Below are 24,746 nucleotides of genomic sequence, written 5' to 3' on the forward strand. Positions count from 1 at the left end.
TGAAATATTAAGCAAATTACAGAAAATACCTTTTGCATTCTCTACTTTTGAGCTTTTAAATATTCAAATTTATTGAGTATTTTATAAACTAATGAAGTTCCAGTGAATAGATATGGTAACTGTTTTACTTCATTTTATGCTTTTATATGAGAAAAAGAGCAAAATAATAACATTTTTGGAATTGTTGAACCATAGTACCATTTATTGCACAAATAGAGATATTTAATTGTCCACCATAGACAAGTCCCCTGACTCCCTCCCTCATTTGTGCTCATTAAATGATAACATTTTTAATAAAACAATCTTATTCAAGTTGTTGATTAAAAAACCGTTAAGTAGTTCATATAGTTAAGGAATTCTGTTCTTCCGTATGTGCTATTATTCCGTGTGTGCGTTCTTCTTAAAGACTTTCATAAAGAAACATACTACTTGTTACTTCAAAATTCAAATATTTTTAAGCAAAAAAATCTTTTATGGCCTTCTTGATTAAAAACTTATTAAATTATGGACGTATTTAAGGAGTTCTATTCCTCCACATAAAAAAGTATTTAACAAATACACAAATGGGCCTATACAATATATATATATATATATATATATATATATATATATATATATATATATATATATATATATATATATATATATATGCATTTGATGAGTCAGAATAGCCGTTTGAAATACAATAATGAATACATTTTTTTCGAGGAAAAAAAGACTTTCTTAACAGGCAACAAATACCAAAAGAAGTTGCAACTGGAAAGATTTTATACAAGAAAGATCTTGAAAAAAAATATAAAAAAAAATAAACCATCTTATATTATGTATTCCAAACAAACTCATTTTATTATTATTATTCTTTGTTTCCTGTAATATTTCGTTTCCCTAACGTGCTCATTGAAAAATAAACAGCTATGAAAATGAGTTCGAAATCTTTTTTACTTATAGATATCATCTTGTTAAAATGTCACAGAAACTATTTTCGAAAATTTTATAATGCGTGATTTAAATATATATATATATAGGGAAACGAAATATTACAGGAAACAAATAAAAATAATAATAAAAAGAGTTTGTTTGTAATACATAATATAAGATAGTTTTTTTTAAATATATTTTTTTTCATTTACAAGATCTTTCTTGTATAAAATCTTTCCAGTTGCAACTTCTTTTGGTATTTGTTACCTGTTAAGAAAGTCTTTTTTCCTCGAAAAAAATGTATTTATTATTGTATTTCAAACGGCTATTCTGACTCATCAAATGCAAATGCATTTTGATGAGTCAGTGTCATGTAGGTTAGAGTGTGGAATGATGATGCCTTTGGCTCACATGAATCCCGCAACGCCTCTATTTATGAAAAGAAAGAAAATAATTATATATTTTTACACATTTTAAGCTATCTTGAACATTGTTATAGTGGGGTAAGAGTAATTTGCTTATCTTTTTAACAATTTTTTTTATTTACATGTTATCTTAAATTTTTATTTCAAAGAAATTGAAAACTTCAAAAGGCTTTTTTTTAAAGTAAGTTTGTACAAAGAGCTCTAGAACTTTTTTTTGCTTTTAAAAGTCTTTCTTTCTAAACATAATACTATTAAAAATTTTTATATTTTACTCACATTTATCTTCGCCCATGACATTTCTTTTATAAAGGATTTCGTACCAGGAAAAAAATGAGTCGGGCTATGATTGGCATTGTAATAGTTTTTCATCCATGCAGTAATATAGCTTATAAGTCTCAGTAATATAGCTTAATAGCCTTTATAGTTACACCGAATATGAATTCAAATATTAGGCCGGTGCAGGAACAATTGCTCAATTGTAATCTGACAGAAGAGGGGAAATTCTAGAAGACTATAGTGATAAGGATCCCCTGTCCGAGCTGCTACAACTTGCATATAGCTACTGCTGTTGTAACCCATAGAAATGAAAAATTAATAAATATATTACTAAAATCAAGTAATGAATAATAATCTACTAAATAAATGTTTCTAAGGACAGACTTATCCCAAGCATTTACTGGGGTCCATTTTTTTTAAATCCCGCTAAGCCACATTGGAGGATTCTGATATGTAGGGGAATTACATTTTATTACGAAATCTAAAACTATTTATTCTAAAGTTTAAAAAGAAACAAATAAAGACATGTGAATGCCATAGATACGATTGCACATCTAAGAGCATGCGAATAGAACATTAGCCAGGCAAATAATGGCATGTGGATATTATATTAACCATTGCACAAATGACAGCATGTAGATAGAATGTTAACTGCACGGAGAATGGCTTGTGGATAGAATATAGGCTATTAAATTTCGTTTGGGTTTACTGTTAACTATCCTTAAAGATTCTTTCCTGTTCTCTTGACGCAGCATGGCCAAATATGGCTCTTGTGCCACAAAATCCTAATTAACTGACTTTCCTGTTTAACTTTTGAAAGCAATGTTTCGCGTTCCATCGAATGTTTGTTAAAGCTAATAACTGATTCCCTGCTTGAATTTCATTACTTTCAAGAAACAGCACGAAGTGGTTTACTTGTTTTTGCGCCATTTTCCCTTGCCCCATTTCGAAGGCCAATTCTAAAAGAATAGAGCAAGGGGTCTGCTTGATTCCATCACAATTAAAGTGTATCAAAACAAGGTGAATCGAAATGGGGAGTCTTCACACCCTCCGGCTCTCGCCTCGACCTTCAAAAGTGTGTTCAGGAAGTTCGATCAGGCGATATTTTGCCTTGCTCAAGGTCGCCAGGTAACGGAAGCCAGTCACTGACCTCACTGAGCTTTTATTGAATCCTTCTTGAAGCTCAGGGTGAAAGCAGATACAACCATTTCGAATGGATATTCAATCTAATTTGGAGGACTAATTTTCTGAACGGAACTGTGTCCAAAACACTCGTATGACCCTAATAATTCTTTCTCACTTGGTCATGAAAGGTATCGGGAATGCGCATGCTATTTGTACAGCATAAGCAAAAAATTGTAAAAAATGCGTCATTTGAAATGCTTGACTGTTTCTTGATGCGAAGTTTGTGACCTCCATATTTTCAACGCTCTTGAAACATAGCGAAATTATGCTGTTTCACAGAAGACAATACAGTAGGTAATAAAAAGAAATCGAGTTGCTTTGATGAAGTGGCATAATTCAAGAAGTGTCCAAGTTAAAGAACTATTATGCAAATACTTTTTATAATATATCAGCCAATAACTCCATGAAATTTTGAAATGACATTCGTTTTCTTGTTTTGTGATAAAAAAAAAGACGATAAATCTTCACTTTTTCCCTAAATCAGTATCGACAAAAATAGATGTTTAACATTCTGTTTTTATTCATATCTTGCAAACAGAAAAAAGTTTTCAATAGAAAATTTACATAAATATTCCCAAATATTATAAGCGTTCTGCATCATAACATCATCTATTTTTGTTATTACTGTATTAAACTTTACCTAATTAATGTAAATATTTTAATTATTTTATTGTAAGAATGGAAAACAGAAATGATGTCTATCAAAACACACTTTAATCAGTTGAATTCAATTAAGTGTGCATTCAAAATAAAATAAAACAAAACAAATAAAGAATATTATTTTGTCATCGGTAAAACTCACAATTTTCTGGCATAGATAAAAAAAAAAAAAAAAAAAAAAACCTTTTAAACATACCTGTCTAACATAACTCTGAATTTTGCAATAAAATGTTTGTTTTATTTTGTGTTAAAATGCCCTTTATACATTTTTGTCCTTTCAGTAGCCAAAGTAAATTCTTAAATTAACTAGAAAATCAATCTGCCAGTTGGCGCTTTGTAAATGATTCATACAGCTTCTTAATGAGGATAGAATAGCGTTTCTTTGATTTAGCCACCAAGCAGCAATATTTGGAATACCGAAGATTAATAATAACAAGAAGTTCGTTTCTTTTGTGTTGTTTATAAATTCATTTAAAAATATAATCAAAATTCAAATAAAATTATTATTAAAGATAGAATCTTTTTTTGTAGAATATATTTTATTTCTCCGGAATATATTATATTATTAAATGAACGTATAAAAACCGTAAATATCACAAAAGAAATAAATTTCGTGTTATTACTAACTTTCGGTATTCTAAATACTACTATTTGGGGCATTTCAAAAGAATTTAAACAAAAAATATGAAATGAAAATCTAGAAATGAAATTTATGAAAATCTAGAATGTATTATGCGTATTTATTTATGCTTCGAACAAACATTTTTACTTATTCTTCAGTCTGTGGCTTGAAATACAGTATTATAATAACAGTATAATAATATTGTAATTCTAATTAAGTATGAAGTTAAAATCTATTTCAAAATGAAAGCAAAATCTTGGATTTTTCCTGTCGAGTTTTAAGAAATTTTGTTTTCTAACGTATTTTAGCAAAAATACTTAACCTCATTTTCAAATTGTCTAATGGTATTGTTATGATTTTTCTAAAAAGATTATTTTATTTTTAAATGTTGTGAGTTGCAGATTTTCTAGTCGCATTATTTTTTCAAAATGCGTAATACTAAAGAAAATGCACAAAACAGATGTTAATAGGTTAATGAGAGTCTGATCGAAAAAGAAAGTTTTATTTGAAGACTCATTTATCATCTTCCTTTTATCTTCTTGCATTCACTTGTCTCGCATGAGTGAAGACTCACTCAAACGAAACTACCGAATAATGTCAGTTCGTAAAGCTGCATTAATTTTAGGCATGAAGCCTCCCGTTACTTCTCTTTCAATCAAAATCACTTTAAACAAAAATCCTGTAAAATTTTGCTCATGCAAGTAATTAGAATTATTAAACATTATGGGATTGATGACATTAAGAATTGACTTGAAGTAAATAATGAAGAAGAATTTAAGTAATTTTTGTCTCAAACTTTTATCTTTTCTGATTTACTAGAAACTGTCCTCAAATATGGTAATAAGTAAAGTAAGCGAGTTCTCGCTTACTTGGAAGGTACAGCAATGGAGGTATGGTTGTTTTGATCACATCCAAACGAAGGGTCATACTTCCTACGGAAGGGTTTGGCGCATGGTTATTTCATAAGTTACCTTAGCATTTGTATTACTGCTTCATCGCGATGCTAAGTGCCAAAGGCGAAGTGATTGCTAGTAAGTATACTCCTCAAGAATGGTAGTTACCTTATTTTTGTGCTCATTTAGAGGAAGAATAGTAGTGCAGAGGCTGGTTAATGATTCTATTGTTATCTCCTCTATGGAGGGATCGACTTATAAGACGCCCGTAATGTGGTTTATTTTTGTTTCCTTATTATGAATAGGTCGTACAAGTACACCATATATCCAATCAAAATGGAACGATGGGATAATTTATGTTTTCCAGTAAATATCCCTCTTCAATAGGGAATTAGCTAGAGTTCGATGATGTGAAGCTAGCACATAAGCTGATTCCTAGTCCTCTTGATAATGGTATTTGGCGCATTGACGCCTCTGTGACAGATGACGGAACATGCTTCTTTATAGTGCTCCTGATATGAGATGCTAATAATGGTGTCTATTTTACATGGGTTTTAGTTCTCATTTTATTATCCGAGTATGATTCAATTTATCATTTATCCTCAGATTGTAAGAGGCTTTATTTATTCTTGTAAATAAGTACCAAATATTTGAAAGAAGAAAGAATCTAGATTAAGAATTTAGAGGAAAAAAAATTATCAATCAAACAAGATTATGAGAAAATCAGAAATTAAAAACAAAATTTCCTCAAATTCAGTTATCGTGAAAATAAATTACATCTGTATTTCAAGTGTATAAAGATGCCAGAAAAATTCGAAAATTGAATGAAAGTGACTTCATTCGAGTCATTAGAATAATTTATCTGATAAAGACAGTAAATGATTGCATAAAAAATGAAATATACTTACAAATATTTAAGACACATAACCATCCTGCAATATCTGATTAAAGATACCGTAAAGTAATTTCAGCTAAATAATAATAATGTTCATAATTTTAAACAAACTGTAGTCTGCTTTAAATTATGTAATTCAATGAAACGTTCTGAATTTCTTTTTCCCTTTGAATCTTAGAATTTTTTCCTAATTAGAGAGTGAAAATGATAGTGTGTCTTCATCTTTTTTTTCAGTATTTTGTTTGCTTGGTTTTAAACGATGACACAATCTTTCTTTTTTAAAAAAAAATCTTAGCTAGGGGTTTTAACTATCTATAGAGGAGTTTGAAAAGTTACATCTATTAACTATCGCAAGTTCATGGAATCATGCAACCATGTAAAATGAAATTAACATGGAATCATGCAACCATGTAAAATTGCAAAAATAGAATGAACAGTACAAAATTAAATTTTGTTTTAATTTTTATTAAATTCTTAAACTCCTTACTATATCTTAATATTAAAATGTAGCACCAAATGGAAATAATTCTAATCGACGATGAAGCTATAATAATTATATAAGTAATTATGAAAATAATTTATCCATAAGATGTCATTAAAAAGTATTCGGTTTAATAATCGAAATTTATATTTGAACTTTTTGACTAAGCACAACAAAATGAATTCATTTGAACTGGCATTTATTTATAAAATGTATTAACTGGAATTATAAAATCAATAAAAGAAAGTTACAAATCCTAATAATACATCTAAATGTAATTTTTTGAAAACAACATAATTATACTTAAAAGTTTGTGAAAAGATATAGATTTCATTGTTGCAATTTTTCTTAAAATTTTAAAATTCTTTTCAAAGGTATATAAGAAAAGCGCTTTAATGAGCTTAAACGAATTATTTGACAAATCACATTTTTCATGTAAATAATGAAGTCAAATAAAGAAGTATCAAATAAGTAAATAAGTAAGGATCGAATCTATAAAAAAATGTAAAAATGAATTTCCTTCGCAATGCTGCGCAATTTTTTGTTATAAAATCATTTTCTTATCAAGAGAAATTCTTATAAAAATTTATTGAATTCCAAAAAAATTTTATTCATTTTGATATGAAATTTATTATTTTAAAATTTTATTGGATCCGATTCTTTTCTTCATTCAAATATTAAATAAAAAGTACATAATTGCACACTGACAAAAATAATGGTAAACTAAAATACTAATGAATATTTCGTGAATTGTTAAAATCGTTTGAAATTCTTCGTTTCCGTACGTGCAGAGGATAAATGTACGATATATTTTAAATTCCAAAAAAATAATGCTAAATTTGTTGTCTGATAATATTTTGATGCCTGATTTTTTAAATTTTATTTATGATTATATTAAATACTATCCGCCTTTGGTGACCAGCCGGTTCGCCAATCTTAATGTTTGTTTAAATTTTAATAATTAAATATTTTACGCAATTCCTACTTTAATAGATTCTTCATCAAAATATTTTAAAACTTCAAATTTTGATAGTCATATAATTCACTCATAATATTATAAAGGCCTTCAGTCATAACGTAATATGTATCTCTCTAATTTTCTGTTAGCCTCTCGTAGAATTTATGCTTTAATTTAAAGTGGAAAGAATTAATCTGCAATTAATATAATAATATTTTTTACTGAAACAAAGCATTTTTTATATGATTACTGATAACAGAGTCACTGAGAGTTTAAACTTTATGGGCACTAAAGAATATCTTTCTTAATTTATGTAATATCTCAAGAATTTGTCAACAAAATTTTCTCAGATTCATCATGAACAGATCGATTAATTACCAATGTTTAATTTTAAATGCATCAAACACTAAGAAAATAAAATGAATCGTTTAAAATAATCGGTTGAAAACAGGTTTAAAAAAACTACTTAAAACTATAAGCATATACAAAAAATATATAACTAACATAAATAAAATTTAATTACAAAAGCATGCAACTAACCTAAAAATAATTTAAATCAAGAATCATCCGTTGATAATATTGTAAACAATCAGAACACAATGCGCATGCGTGAATTTTCAACGCCAGTTACGGTAACGCAAATGCGTGAATTTTTCTACGCCAGTTGGGGTAACGCCATGCAGATTAGAAATTTTTATTTTCCTTTATTCTCTGTTATTTTAATTCAAAAGTACTTCAGAATGAATCTGAAAGATCGATTAATTAACAATGTTTAATTTTAAATGCATAAAACATTAAGAAAATAAACAGAATCGTTTGAAATAATCGGCCGAAAAAAATTAACCCTAGTCTCATTACTGTTGCGAAAAAAAAAAAAAAAAAAAAAAAAACGAAGCCTTACTCATTTGGCGTTGGGGAAAATGAAAAGATTTTTTGGCGGGAAAGTTAGTTTTTAATTAATAATTAAAATTCTGATTAAAAATTCAAAAAAAGGGACCCAGGTGAACATTCCCGACCTCTAAGGTATACATGTACCAAATTTGGTAGCTGTAGGTCAAACGGTCTGGCCTGTAGAGCGCCAACACACACACACACACATTGAGCTTTATATAAGTATAGATTATAATATACTACTGCAGATTAATATGATGAAATTTTAGACATTTGTAAGAAATAGTGAGCAACATAAATAAGCACAAATAAATAAATAAATTTAAACAAACACATTATTAATTATCTCATTTCAAAATATAGAGTTCGTTTTGCATTAATTATAAAAAAAAGAAATAATTTGGTCAGTATATTTGTAAATTAAATAGTTAATAATCCTACGAAGTATTTATTAGGAAATACTTTGGACATATACTATCCTTTACACTTAAAAGTAACGACCATCAATAAAGTATTATAGAAATAGACAGATTTTTTTAAAAAAATTTTAATTTCCTGTTTTTAGCTTGTGATGAAATTTTTTAAATATATTCTTATATTATAACAATGTGGAAAATGATATTTGATTCCAGAAATGTATGAGTAGCATTTGAATGCCAAATAAAACGTTGTCGATGTTTGAAATTTGTGAATGCGTCCCTAAATGCATCGTTTTAGAGACAATATAATATTTCTTCAGAAAAACTACTTGTAGGAATGAGTTGAAGTTTTTCATCCCCATAAAATAGCCTTGTCTTTCGATTCTTCCCCAAATTTATACTTGTAGCCATTTAAAAATTCTTTAAAAGTCCAACATTTTATTTTATCATTAGAAATTTAAAAGTTTGTTTGCTCATATTTTCGGAACAAAGGGACCTAGACAAATGAAATTTGGTTTCCAGGAAGAACTTTTCATGAAATTTTGAAATTTGATTTTTAAAATGGGTATTACAATTGGAAATTTTTAAGTGTGTTCGCTTTTCAATATATAGACGACCCCTTAAGAAATTTTTAATTCAGAAATCTTTAAGAATGTGTTAAGTCCTTTGGAATGATACCTCTTTATAATTCTGAAATGAACGATGCTAGAATAATGCTGAGTGCTCTTCTTTTTTTTCCGTGACTGCACACATTTTTATTCATTACAAGAAGTTTTATCTCATTTCTAAACATTTTGATTCTGCGCGATTGTTCCTTACTCAAAGGTTAATGACTTAAAAGGATGAAAAAAATTAATCTCTAATAATATTTGATTTCGACTTAAGTCACATGAAAGGCAAGCTAAAAACATCCTGTTTTAGACCATCTAATCGATGGAAGTGGTTAATATAATAAAGATGTTTATTTTATTGTATTAATCGCTTTAACATTATTGACGAAAGACATCAATGGAAACTTTTCTTCCTCATACCTATTGATGTTTAATGTGATTTTCTTTTAATTATTCGCATCTGCTCAAACCGGAATAGAAAGTAATACCAATCTACACATTTGTTTTTCCCCACCGGTTGTGTTGACGGAAGTTTGCATTCAACAAATTTCAGTTCCTCTATATGAAAATCGAAATTTCTTAAATTGTTTCAAAATAGTCGGTGCTTTAAAATAAAAACAATTATTTTGAACAATTATTTTGAAATCAAATCAAATATATATATAAAAACAATTATTTTGAAATCAAATTAAACCATTTTCACGTTTTGCAGCTTATGTGATTTATATGAGCATCGTTTTAATCTTCGTTTTTAGGGACAAAAATATATATAAAGTGTCTCAGAAGGTTTCTATCAAATGTTAAAGACTGAAATTGGTGAACGATTCTAAAATAATCTAACGCTATTTTTTTTTTTTTTCATTAAAGTGTGAAATGGTAAATGGTATATAATGTAGAAGTGCATAATAACTTAATAAGTGTTTTAAAAGCGTGTAAAAAAGTCATTGGTATGAAGTTCTGGCGGGTTGCTTGAAAAATTTTTTGGTTCTGGTTTTCCAACATTTTCGTCTTTGGTGCAAACGTTTTGCCTTTTTGTTCCGGACTCGTAGAATATCCAAGAATGAATGAATGGGATTTCTTATCTCGATTCCTGGTAAAATTTAAAAAAGAAATTTCATTGATTTTTATTATCCTATTTAAAATGTCCAAATTCATAAGAGCCGTCAATAGTTTATCACAATATTTTTAAATGTAAAGTTTTTGGACAATATTTTTGTACTTATTTTATTATTTTCAGATGTTAGTGTCAATTCGAAGTCAGACTATTTATACAGTGGATGCCGTTTAATCTAGTCACAGTTAATGTTATCAAACACTTTGTATTATCAAAATCTTCTGGCTCCTGACAGACATATTACAATGAATCAAAAAATATACCTTAGTGTGATCAATACATCGTTTAATATTATAAGTTTTTGAAAAAAAGAAAGGACGGGTCGTTTATTTTCAATCAAGAGTTGATATTCGTGGAATTTTTTCCTCCATTTATATGGAAACATCTGGGAGTCATTTTCCCCATGGATTGAATTCTTTTGTCTGTATTAGACAGTTGGTTTAAGGATACAACTATGCTGATGGTTTTGGCAGAAATTTTTTGAACAGTAATATACTGTTTTCTGATGAGAACAAATTTATTGACACAAGTCAGCCTATGGAAGACGAAGCGAATCAAGAACTTGATATTTCGAAACGCGACTTGCAACATCGTTCAACAAGTTTTAAAAAACAGTATACGAATTATATATAAGTGAGCTGTAAAGGAATAATTATGGATAAACAGCAATTAATGAATTTTTTAGTTGTTAGTTTTGAAATAAAATATAAGTAGCCTTGAGGTAAATGGGTATTTTTCTTCCTTTTCCCTCGATCTGATAAAAATATATTTGATTTCACCCAATTCTTTATTGTTATCAATCGATTAATGTTATCAGAATTCTGATATCCCGAGATGATCGCATTAAGCGGCAGCTATTTCAGTTATTATGCCGTCATTTTTCATTTGTTATACTCTTCATGGCTTTCTCAGCTTACTTTTTTCCCCCTTTTCTCAAAACTCTGCGGAGGAAAAAAAATCAATTTTGACCTCTTTCTTTATTGTTAGAAAAGCTTAAAATATTGATTTATTTAACTAGTTCTTAGTCATTGAAGCATAAATGAAAAATGACAAACATAAAAGGAAAAGTTCCCGCCAAAATCTAGAATATTTATGATTTTTTGAAAAGAATGATTATATTTTAGATGAAAGTCTGAAGATATAAATAAAATATTTCTTACTGTATTTAGAAAAGTAATTTTAATAATTTGTTAAAATATATTTTTGTTGATATCATAAGAATTTCTTTGTATTCATTTCTAAAAAAATTAATTCTATATAGTAAAGAGTAAGGAATTCAGTGTAGTTGTTTTCTTTGTATTTATTACTAACAATTAGAATTGCCAATGCACTAAAGATTTCTTTTTAGTATTTATCTAAAGTTATTTAAATTATTTTAATTTTTTTAAGTTGAGATTCCAATCATACTCAAATTCTAATATTTTATTAAAAGTTCTATAAAGTTCTTTGTTCCTGTGTAATGTTTTCTCTGAGAAAGGTCCTGTTAAACAATTTTATTATTTGCCATTTATTGACAGTGTTAGGTAATTACATTTTGAAATCAATTTTTTTCTATGATTAATCTTAAATCAGTATTATCATTTTTAAAGATCTAAAATTAGTTAAATATAAATCACAAGAAAAGCAATGTATTAAAACGTTACATGAAAGTAAAAAAATTGTTTTTTGACACTTCTGCTCTGCATTCGTTCATCTACTAACTGTTTAATCACAAACATTATGAACTTATATAGTTAATATTTAAAGGAAAAGCAGCCATTAGATGTGGTTTCAAAAATATCATAAGATAAAATGCAATCCCTTATTGCATTAATGTTATTTTTTCGAAAACATTATACCCTCAGAGGCATATGTTATGCTGTTACATAAAATTTTCCCACTGTCAAAATTTTATTTGACTTTTAAATGCACTTTAGAATCCGTGTAAAATGCATTTCAAATATTATTAGATGTGACAATTATTTCTACCAAAATTATTAATTTAATAGATATGTAGAAATACAATGTGCTTGAAAAGTATTTTTATTTTTAAAAGATCAGGTCATTAGAATTGTTATTATCGTTTCATTATGATTCACTGCTGGAAATGGCACAATTTATTACAAAATTTATGGAATTTAAATCTGTAAAATAAATAATAAATTTCGAACTCCACACAATTGAAATCTTTAACACTCACAATTTATGAATGCAATAACAGATTTATGATGGTAAGTAAAAATTGAATTCTAGTCGTTGTTGCAATACCTCGATAACATTGAATTAATAGTTCTCACATTGAAATGTTTTAGATGATATGTAGGGAGGGGGAATGTTGATACTTTTTCTTATGAAATATAAGAGTGCGTATCTCTGTTTGCTTTTTAAAAATATTTTTTTTTTTAAATTGATAGATGCTTTTCGTACACTTTATATATGTTAAAACAAATTTGATTAATCGGGTAATTATTCATAATCACCTCTAAACTTATTGGTGATTATGAATAATCACCGGTAATTATACATAATCACTAGTTTATTACATTTACCGAAACATATATACATTGCTTCAAAACCGCAAATCTAATGTATAGTATTTTTTTAGAAAGCTGTATAATGCAATGAAAATATTTTTAAAAAGTTGCACGATAAATTTTCCTGGATAAGAATTATATGTTTATGCAAGTGAACTACTTCGGTTTGTGTGGAATTTTGTAAAAAATTATTTATTGAGAGTACAGTATAAATGTTTCAAAGGACATGAAAAAATAAAAATCCAGATTTGAAGGGTGGAAAAACATTTTTTTCGGGGGGGGGGGAAGGAGGAGGGTTGACTGAGAAATAAAAAAAATACGTTTGGTACTGATTTTAAATTCAAAATATTCATTTTATATTTGTAGATTCATATTATTCGTAAGTATCTGAAAAATCCAGATTATACTGCATTTAATGAAATATTTAGGAAATTATGGAAGAAAAATTATATTTATAATTAAACTTCCTGCCTCGTTTTATGAAGAAAATTGAAGAGTAATTTTCTAAATAAAGTCAGATTTTTAGTTTGGAAAAAGTCGAGATAAGATTTTGAAAAGATAAAAAGTATTTTATGTGCATACAGCTGCATTATCTACCTTCTAATATCATACCCAGTTGTCTGATTTCGAAGTATTTTTGTCAAAATAATTAAATTGTTTGTGGCTTAAAAATTTTAAATAACATCCTCGAAGTAATCTGGTTTTAATGATCCACTGATGTCTTCACTTATACTCATATTGCAATTACATGTTCCCAGATCGCAATATGATCCTAATATAAATTAAAAAAGCATGAATAATTTTAACTAATTAATTTAGATGAAAATAATTAATTAATCTGACTAAAATGAAAATTTTAAACATAATGTATGTCTATATTATTTTTTTTCAATATTTAATTTTTTTGTACTAGCTGACAACAATTTGAGCTAAAAAGATTTAAATACAACAGGAACTTGAATTAATGAAATAAATTATATGAAATATTTCCCACTTTTAATTAATGTTTTTGATCTCCCTGTTTAGGTTTAGCAACTTCCAATACTTACTATGGCACAGAAATTGGAAAATTTGCCACACATTTTCATGATGTAGCGGGAGATGTGTATGCAGTAAATGAAAAAACTTTATTCATAAAGAATTTTAATTATGATGGAAAAGGTGCAGGTAAGATTAGCTATGGCTGTTTTTATATATGAAATTCATTTTCTATATTGCATTTATATTAAAATTCATATTTTTTATTTAAATTGTTCATTAATTTTTATTTTGATATTGTTACTTCCAGAAAATGTTTTAAAAATCCAGTTTCAAATAACAATGCTTTGAAATGAAATATATTTCACAAATATATCTTTTAGAACGCAAAGGAATTGTTTCAGATTTTTGTCTTTATCTTAAAAATCATAAACTTCTTGAAATGAAGATTTATTATTATTATTATTTGTTGTTTCTTATCCATTATTTTAAAAGAAATAGAGTGGATATATTTTTATTAAGTGTCGCATTCCAGAAATTGACTTCAGGTGTATGCTACGTGCCCTGATTCTTAAATTTAGATAATAGTCCAAAATGTGCCTACCCAGAATTTTGCATTTTTATAAATTCTTTAACATCGGTTAAAAAATATAATCAGAATAGTCTTAATTTGCGCAAGTAAATGATATCATTAAAATCTTCTAAGTAATCTTTTATTTTAAAATATTTTATCAATTATTTCCAAATAGTTTCTAGAAATTGTCATAATTGTTGTTCCAAATATTTGTCATATATTTTTGCTATATTCGCATACATATATACACACATAACAAGCGTTGCGCTTATGACATAGAATGAATGGAAAATCATTATTTAATAGGAAAAGAATATTTTTACTCTATCTTCGTAGGTTGCTAATAGACTATGAGATTTTTTTTTTCTATAGTGAAAAATGTTTTTGTTTCAAGATAATGAAAAAAATTTGAGGTTTCGTGCTTTTAAAGTTTTATTGAATGGGTAGAGATTAAAAGCAACACATTTTTTTCTGAAGGGAGATACAAATCGCCATGTGAAACGGTGCAAAGTAGGTGCATTCATTTCTAACCTTATCAAAAATGACTTTGAAAAACATATGAACAATTCAAATTCTATATATCGAAAGCGAAATTTTCTGGAAGAAGGATTCCATGTATAGAAATTTTAATATATAAAATAAATTAAAAATTAAAATTTTTTATATCTATCGTACTAAAAGAAATAATACATAGTTGTTTTTATAGGGTTAAAGAAGACTTTAAAAATTAAATAAGACGTTTTAAAATCAAAGAAGTTTTTAAAAATATGCAGTAATTTATTAATAATAAATAATTTGCCTTGTAAAATAATTATCAAATTTGCTTACATTATAGTAAAAAATGCATATTCATATTTTAAAACAAAACTATTTATATATTTTATTTCTGACTAAAAATATCCTAATGACTTTTCGAAAATAACCTTCTGTCGAATCCATTTGCTCTTTCGCACGTAAAGATTTTCCTTTAACAGACCATGTTCTCTAGGATAAATCCACATAAGAAAGTTTTAATATCAATTCATTTGAGTTAGAAGTAAAAGTTTAACTCCAAATTAGGAAGAAGATTCATAGAAAAGAAACTGAGAATAACATAAGACACACCGAAAAATATATTTATGCTTTTTCTGAGACTAACTCTTCTGCGAATTTCTAATGCAGTAATAATCTGTAAAATTATTTTTTCCCCTTATTCAATTTATGTTCCTTCTCATAAATGAAATGATGCTCTCAACTGCGATAGATATACATAATTATTTCATACGAACATTATTGTCGAGTATGCATAATTCTATAGAGATAAAGATAATGGATGAATAGAGACTGTTTTTCTAGAAGTTCTTATATAGATATTTTCGATACATGGAAGCACATCTGTAATTTGAACCTTAAAAAAAATTTTAAGAGAGGGAAAGGAATCAAATTCTATTTCTGGTACAAAATCGTTATTTTCTTCTGTGGTTTTGCCTTTAAAAATATTCTTTTAAGTCCGTAAATTTAAAACTGGAAATAAAGAAAATATTTTCTATGGAAACTGCGACGGTAATAACCAAACATTTTCCCTTAATTTAATGAAACTTAAAAAAAATTCTTTGCTGCTGAAATCGATTGGTTTAATTACTGATATATTGTACCTGTCCTTCTTAGCTGGTAGTATGTAAGAAAATAATTTTGTAAAACCCTGAAAATGATTATAGTTTCTCATATTATTTTTTCAGACGCTGTCTTTTGGGTTGGACTTACTTCAACGCCGGACAACACTGGATTTGTCATTCATCCTAATCGAGATTCGTGAGTATATGTTGATGTTAAAAGTATGAATTGTTTAACCAATTCTGATGAGAAAAAGGCATTGCTAATTATAGTTGACAGTTTCTAGTTACTTTTATTGCTTTAATGTGAACTGTTATTTTACAATCCTTGAGCATGTAAAACTTTTTAAAGGAATTTTGTCTTTATTTAAAAGAATATTTCTTGAGCCTTTTACTTTCAAATAAAAAATGCTTAATCTCATAAGTAAAAATCAATTTATAAAAAAGGCTTTTACTCTATATCAAAGAGATTAAATAACCAGCAAATTAGAATTCAGTATTCTATAACGTACAAAAAATCCATGAAGTGATTATATTAAAATAACCCAATAATTACAGCTTTAGTTTCTACAATTCTTATACTTACATAAATGATTTCTGAAATCAATGTCGATCAAACTCTAGAATGGATGTCCATGTTTGTTTGTAAAAGATTTTAGGAGAACTTAATTTATTTAATTTGCAAATTTATGAATTAGTTTTTATATAATAGGTTATTTAATTTAATTCATATAGAAATGTATGATACGTATTATTTAATTCATTATAATTTATAATAACGTTATATTTAAGGTTAGCATATAATAATTAATTTATATATTAATTTATTAATTATTATTTATATACTTTTTCTTATATTTAATGCTTTTCAATGCTAATTAATATTTTAAGCATAGAGAAATTAAAAGAATTTATTAGTATGCTAAAATAGTATGAGAAGTAATTAACTAAAAACAGTTACAAAAGGAATCAACTCTTGAAATAAAATTGAATTAACAATAACGCACAGTTGATACGTTTGCATAGTCACATGAGTTTTCAAAGAAAATGAGACACAAGGTTCCTTATTCTTATATACTTGTTTCAGAATAAAGCGTAAATCGTGAAATAATTTTTAAATTATTATGAGGGAACGGATCATTCAATAAATTGAATTGCTCAGAAATTTTTACTGCCTAAAGTAAATAAAGAAACTAATTGGGACTTTCTGTTTCTGTAGATCAGCAGACAAGAACAGTTAAAAAAAAACTACAAAGTTTAAATGATTTAGAGAAATTACGATTTTATTTATAAAGATTTTTAAGTGGTTCGTAATGTAGACGAAGCAGTTAGAAAAAATTTTAGAATACAGAATATGTGATATGCAGGCCAACTTTAGATGCTTTAGGTTTTTAAGTGAAGGCTAAAAACTTATGAATTATAAGGAGTTTCAGATATTTTACATGCTAATTGTGCAGAGATAGTTGCTGTATTTGCGATTTTTCGCACTGCTTTTGAAAATTATGTCCAATCGATGCTAGAGATTACTGGAAAAAAAATTCAGATTCTAAATCTTAATTTGAAACATCATTGAAAGGTAAACTAAATAAAGTCAATGTGAATGATAAAAAAAAAAAAAAATGTATTTCTACATGTAGTTTTTAAGAAATATTATTTCAGATGGATGGTTTGAATTAGGAAAATGGGTTTTATAATATTGTCGTTGCATAAACATGTTAAGCTCATAAAGTTTTGTCCCAAATGATAAAGACTTAAAATCTGAAACAGGGTTCATGTATTTCAAAGTGTACAAAGCAAAATAGTTTCGCTTTCTTTAAAAAGGCATGTTCATATTTTTACTTTCTTATAGTAAATATTATATTTTGTGTTGTTGAACCCAAACATTAAAACAGTAACATAATTTAGTGAATCAAATAAATGTTGTTCGTTACATCATTGATGTGTTGCCAATCACATCGAAAGCCACATGCGGAAGTAGTGAACAGAAAGATGTGAAATCCCTGGATAAATAAGATTCTGACTACTGGGTGATCCCGAATTTATGGTACATACATTAAGGGTTGGTACAGGTCAATGTAACAATCATTTATTTTATAGGAATGAATGATTGCAATGACACCAGGAGACCCAAACACAGTAAATAAGAAATGAAAGGAAAGACAAATATTTATTGACAGCGTAGTTGACAAGTGCTATGTTTGCAATAACTGTTCAAAATTGCATTTATCAACAGCAATACATGCTTGACCTCATCGGTAGAGTGATTTGTAAACGCGTTCAAAAATGCCAGATATTTCACAGACACGTGCAACGGCTACGGATATTCGACAAACGATATCTTCATCTGAGTCAAATGTGGTAGCATAAACAAGAGTCTCCAGATAACCTTATAAAAAGTAATCGAACCTTGATAAATCGGGAAATCGAAGTGGCCTAAGGACTAATCCACAACGGTACCCTAACCACCTGCTGCTCTGGAACGGCAACGGAACTAACCAATAACTCCATTTCTCTTTCTTTTTATTTCTTATTTCCTATATATAAGCCTCATTGTGCCATTTGCACCCATACATTCCTATACAATAAATAATTGTTACAGTGTCCTGTACTACCTCTTACAGTATGTATCATGAATTCTGAATCACCCAGTATAGAGTAAAACTAATCATCAACATCGCTCTTGTTGAGAGATGTACTTTCAATGTTGCACAATCTCACGTCTTGAGACACACCATAATGAGTCCTATTTCGTTCAGGACTTAGGTACTGTACCTAGTACTGTACTGTACTGTTACTGTACCTAGCGTTGAATCATTCGAGTGCATTGGGTAAAGCACAACTATTCTCTTATTATAAATATAAGAAATATCATCACAAGTACTGCCAAAACACTTTGAAAAGAGCTAAAATTATCTGCTTTGTCACACAATTCAGTTCGAAAAAAGAATGGAAAATCATTATTATGGAGTATACGTAGAAACTGATTTAGCTTATCACAAGACCGTAGAGTAGCAATCGGGAGAACAAGGAAACTTGGCGAACTTGGAGCACTTTACAAATTCTGAATATTTTCAATTAATTTTTTATGTGATTTGTGTTGTTTTAGTGATTAGTAATGATTTATAAGATGACAAAACTTTCTAATTTTCATCAAAGAGGGAGTTCAGATATACTGAAATTGAATTTTATTGAAATGAATTAACTATGAGATTAAAATGTTAGCAACTAAGACACTGATTTTATATAGCTTTATGAATTTAATAATATTTAATATCAAACAAACAGATATTTGTATATTTAAAAGCCTTTTCTTATGAACGTTCCATAAACGATGCAAATTTTAGAAAAGAAATAAAATACTATATTGCATATGGTAAAACATTATGTGAAATATTTTCCCCTCTCCTATAGTTGTACCTAAGATACAACATATAAAGCTATCAGCTAAAAACAACTGAAATTAATTGAACATGAAATTAAGCCAAGCTTAAAAACGTAGAATCAATTTTCTAAGGATTGGAAATTCCTTTTACTTTTCTTTTGAATGAATTTAAATTTTCTTAATGCCCAGAATCTTTTGAACCATGGTTTTCATGCACTTCTTCTTTTAGTAATGAAATTCTCAAACCTCATCTCAACCAAGACGTTATCCTGCATTTGCCAGAAGGAATTAAAATAACTGATCTTCGGTGGCTTTCCGTTTGGAGTAGAAAATTTTCGGTAAGTGCAATCAAACATCAAATTCTTATTTTATGCAGACATTTCAATATTGTAATCAGCGCGAATATGATCCAAACTATAAATTGTGAATATAAAATTTGCGTGTTCTAAATTTCCAAAAAAAAAAAATAATAAATAAATAATAATAATAATAATAATAATAATAAAGGTAGTTGTTTTTCGAATAAGCTAACTCTGAAATGAAAATTTATAATACAAATTATTGTTTTCTAGAAAATTAGCAAATGAAGCAATAGGTAAAACATTTTTAATCAAATTTCTTATGCACAACTCAAAAATTGTAACATGGGCCTTCTGATCGGTGTATACAAGATTTGAGTCAGTTATGTCATCTCAAATCTGTACGTATGATTCATTGTCTATAACAGAATTTTCATTCCTTCAAAATCTTCTTATAAGTAAGAGTTGGGTCTCGTAAGTATTTATTCTCATTAAATAAATAACTGTCGGTGTCCTGGCATAGGGGTAGCGCGTCTTCCCGTAATCTGGGCGTCCTGGGTTCGAATCTCGATTCGGGGATGGTGTTCTTCAGCTGTTCTATCTGTAAGATGTGTGAATGTGCCCCCCTGTAAAAAGGGGTTATGCAAGCGAATGTGATACGTGAGTAGCTAAGACGTACTCTTGGCCCTAATTGGAGATATTAAAGCAAAAGACGCTCCCTTGGCTTAGAAGCGCTTAATTCGTTAGCGAGCTTGTCCACGGCAAGTGCTATTAGAAACAACAACAACAAATAAATAACTTCAGTCATTCCTGTTTATTACAGTCCACAAACATTCTAGTCTGTCTCATATTTATAGACTTCTTCAGTAACCAGTTTTAGAATTAAATTTTGGATTAAGGTGAAGACTCAGCGCAGCTGCGAATCATACAGTCACTGTCTTGTCAAATTAGGATTAATAAGACTTTTAAGTTCTTTTTTACCTTAATTATTGCTCCTGTTGTTATAATTTTTAATTTCTAAAATTATATATATGCTGGTGCCTCATATATTCATGCAAATTTCATGAATTCATAACGAAAGAAATAAAGTTCCGAAAAAATTTCGGTTTACGAGATTATGATCACAGAGACATTGGATTTTTTTTCCATATATACAAAAGTTATTCTAAAAGAAGTAGAAAGATAGTGCTCTCACTTCATACTGAGGCGTTTTATTTAAATCAGGCAAACACAAACAAACAATGAAACAGATCACAATAACATGACATTGTGGATTTATTTTAAAATAAAAGATATTCAATATGACTATCATCACAAGATATTAGACAAATAAAGCACATCATAATGTTTTTGTGACTAAATGTAGCATGTCGGTATCCATGCCACCAACATCAGATGTCATCTTTCACTTTCTCCAAAGTGATTGGGGAGCCTCGATGCACACGAGACTCAGTACCCCATGACTAAATTATATAAGTTTGATAGTAATTAAACTTAGTGAATGATTCATTGTCTCATGTTAATTTAAAAGACTATTTCATGATATACTATTTACTCTGAAAAAAGTAAGAAATAAGTTAAAAAATAAGTAAATTAGTAATAAACCTCGTTTCTCATATTCTCCGAAAAAATGATGTACCTATTAACTGTGCGTAGTAATTAGCCCAAATTTATTTCAACTGATTCCTTTCGGCAATGTTTTCAATCAATTATTTTTCATGCTGTTTTGAAAAGCTTGCCCTTTCATTTTTGGCATTTTTTAAAAATTGTATTACATACAATTGAAGTCTAAGTTTTTATTTCTCGATTAACAGGACTTCATTTATCATATAAGAAATTTACTTCCAATTTTCTTTCATTTCTTTACTATACTGTAGTGGAATTTTATAGGGGGGGGTAGAGCTCATTTTCCATTATAGTTTGATTATTTGAAGTTGCCTAATTCTAGAATAAAAGCCATAAACTTTTCAAGCATCACAGATTATGAGTTGCTTCCCAGCTGCTCAAAATTCCAATTTATAGTAACAAAAGCTGATGCTGGTAAGAGTGCTTGGATTCAAAGATTTTTGAGCTCGGGACATTGCTATTGCTGAAGAAAAAAAAACATAGCAAACAAAATTTCTTAATCATTATGGAAGTAACAAAAGAATGTCTAAGTCGTGAAAAGATTTACTTTATCCATGAAATAGTAGCTTAGTCAGTCACTTAAAAAAGCATCCGGACCTTGCTTGTTATTCCAAAACTAATTCTTGCATAATAACGGTAAATGACTATAGCTGTTAAAATATGTTCTCTATAAGAGTATGAAATATTTTTTTCTTACAAGGTGTTGTCTTCATATTTAGATTTATAAAAACCCATTTTTTTTCAAAATGCATATCCAAATTCTCCAGATTAAAATAACTCGAACACATAAAAAATGTTATGATTATGAATAAATTATTGACAAGTTACAAGTGATTGAAATTTTTAATTCTTAATGATAAATTATTTTCGTATTTTCAATATATCTCAAGATATAATAAATCTTTTCCAATAATTCTTATTTCACATTAAAATACTGAATAAAAAAGAGAAAAATTACGAATTTTAAAATAAAAGAGTACATTTTACATCTTTTTATCGATTTTTAAATCCATAAGTTAACAATATTTTAATAGAAACTCGGAAAAGTTTTGATGCCAATCGAAGGATTAAGACCTAAAAACTCACTCTTCCATCAAATAGTTTAAAAGGTATGTAGATAGAAGATAGATATGTAGCAAGAATAAAAGGCTTTAGATGGTGGATATCTCAACTTTACAAAGGATTCTCTGGCATGAATGAAAAATCGTTAAAATGGGACGAAAAACAAAGCATGTCTTTCATTATTGGTCTAGATATTTTTCTATTTAAAATAAATATGGATGTGAGGGAAAAATAAATGCATGTAACAGAATTTATTCTGTTTACATTTCAAGTGATGTTTTGTACGGGACAAATAGGAGTTGATTACATTTGTAGACAAGATTTGTGAAATCTTTAATTCATGAAAAAAGCACAGAAGCAAAATTCTGTACAATGTACGATTTTCTACAGTATTAAATGCATGAATGAATGAAACATAAAAGCAACTCCTCGTGTGTGGATAATGCAGCGTTACAAGACTTTAACAAAATACATTTTCTAAAAATAAATCTCAAAAATACTCCTTCTAATTGTAAGGAATAAAAGTAATTATAAATAAAATTATATAAATATATGAAATAAATATATAAAGTATATAAATATATTATAAATAAAAGTAATTATATAAGTAAATATAAAAAGAATCTTAAAAGTGATTTTAAAATATCAGTTGGAGGAAACTTGAGCATGTATTTTACTGTTTATATTTTGCTTATAAAAAAAGTTTGAGGAAATAAGTATCTGGCTTTAATTTTTCAGACGCTTCAAAAACGTTTTAACTTAAGTCCTGTTTTGTTAATTTTAATAGATATTCAAAATTTTTGATTATATTAAATGATAAGCACTGAGAAAATTATTTGACTAATATTTACTTATAATTAAGAATACAAATAAAAGCGTGGATTTCAAATTCTTGTAAAGTTTTGTTTCATCGTTCCTAACAATAATCTTTCTTCTAGCAAGGATACCGTATTAACGACTGAAATGATTACTTGAATGAAGGAAAATATTAATAGAGTGACCTATTTGCTACATTCATATATATTGAAATGGCCCTTAAAACTTTTTTTTTTCTTTTTCTTGTATATCTCCGGTTGCATCGATTTGTCTAAAATTTTATATTTGGAGGTTTTCATTATTCAGATTCATTGAAGACTCAAAAGTGGGGGACGAGCGCAAATGGAGCTTATTTGATGATTATGCCAATAAAAATATATAGGTGGCCCGTCATGTGAATGCAGTTTCCATATCTTTAAAAAGGATATACTTCCAAAATGAATGACGTATTCTTCTTGAATTTAGCTTTTGTAGATTTCGATCAATATGAAATGTCTGGATACTTTTCTGACCAACTGTACACGCAAACTCCAAGGTGAAAGCCAGTGTTTTTCATCATGTGTCTTGTGCCTAAAGCTATTGAATTAAGATGAGAACCGAACCTGCTTGAAATCCCGATCAATTTTATAAAAGTATAAGTTTTCAAATCGCATGTAATTTTAAAATTAATAAAATATCGAAAACGTGAGTAATTTATCTGTACAAATTTGTATCTATGCACAGATAAATTGTTCACGCATTTATCTGTACAAAATTGTACAGATAATTGAGTGAGCAATATGCACTTTATCTGTACAAAATTATTATCTGTAATGCTACTTTCAAAGTTCGATGTAAATTTAAGCACTCAGTGAATTTATAAATATTCTTATATAAACTGAACTTTTATATTTCATTTGTTAGTAATGAAATGGTAGAGAATGCATATAATTCGTTATTGTTCTCAAATAATTTGTAAGATGGGGGGAATGAAAATTTCGAGGGAAAATCCCCCGAAAATAATCAAACTATGAATAATTTCTTGAATTCACTGCGAATAATTATGTTAGAAAATGATAGATGCTATTTCCAAATGAAACTCGACAGTAAAAAAACTGAAAAGTGTTTATTAATTCTACTTGCAGAAAATCTAACAGTATTTATAAAAAACTGAATACCTTTTATTTATTTTTTAGATCAGTTTTGGAACAGTTATTTTCCCCCCTCTACTAATCATTCCTCAACCAGCCATCATTGGCTCTTTAAACAGCACAAGACAAGGAGTTTCTTCTGGCACGATTCTTGTTCTCGATTCTCAGACATTTTTAATCTCTGACTTTAGTTATGATGGTTCTGGAACAGGTAAAATACCTTTAGTTTATTTTCATTCAGAGTAAGGATACGAATTAATAATGCAGAGTAGGGCAAATCACTATTTAAATCTTTATGGAACTTTTTTGTCTTGTTTTATAAATTAATTGCTTATGTAAAAATTATTAAATAAATGTTCCTTGTATAATTTTCGAACTACTGCCAAGCTAAATCATTAGTTTACTGAATCGGCAGCTCTTTAAAAA

At 27.9% G+C, this 24,746-nt stretch overlaps 1 protein-coding gene across 1 annotated transcript in view; it reads left to right on the plus strand.

The window, feature by feature from the left end:
- Positions 1–24,746, plus strand: part of LOC129960762 (uncharacterized) — an 82,818-nt gene that overhangs the window by 30,934 nt on the left and 27,138 nt on the right. Inside the window, exons 2-5 of the mRNA XM_056074374.1 lie at positions 13,888–14,028; positions 16,132–16,204; positions 19,617–19,725; positions 24,366–24,531. Coding sequence (XP_055930349.1) covers positions 13,888–14,028; positions 16,132–16,204; positions 19,617–19,725; positions 24,366–24,531 — 489 coding nt within the window. The remainder of the gene's footprint in view (positions 1–13,887; positions 14,029–16,131; positions 16,205–19,616; positions 19,726–24,365; positions 24,532–24,746) is intronic.

This window comes from Argiope bruennichi, chromosome X2, assembly GCF_947563725.1.
Source record: "Argiope bruennichi chromosome X2, qqArgBrue1.1, whole genome shotgun sequence".
Classification (NCBI taxonomy): domain Eukaryota; kingdom Metazoa; phylum Arthropoda; class Arachnida; order Araneae; family Araneidae; genus Argiope; species Argiope bruennichi.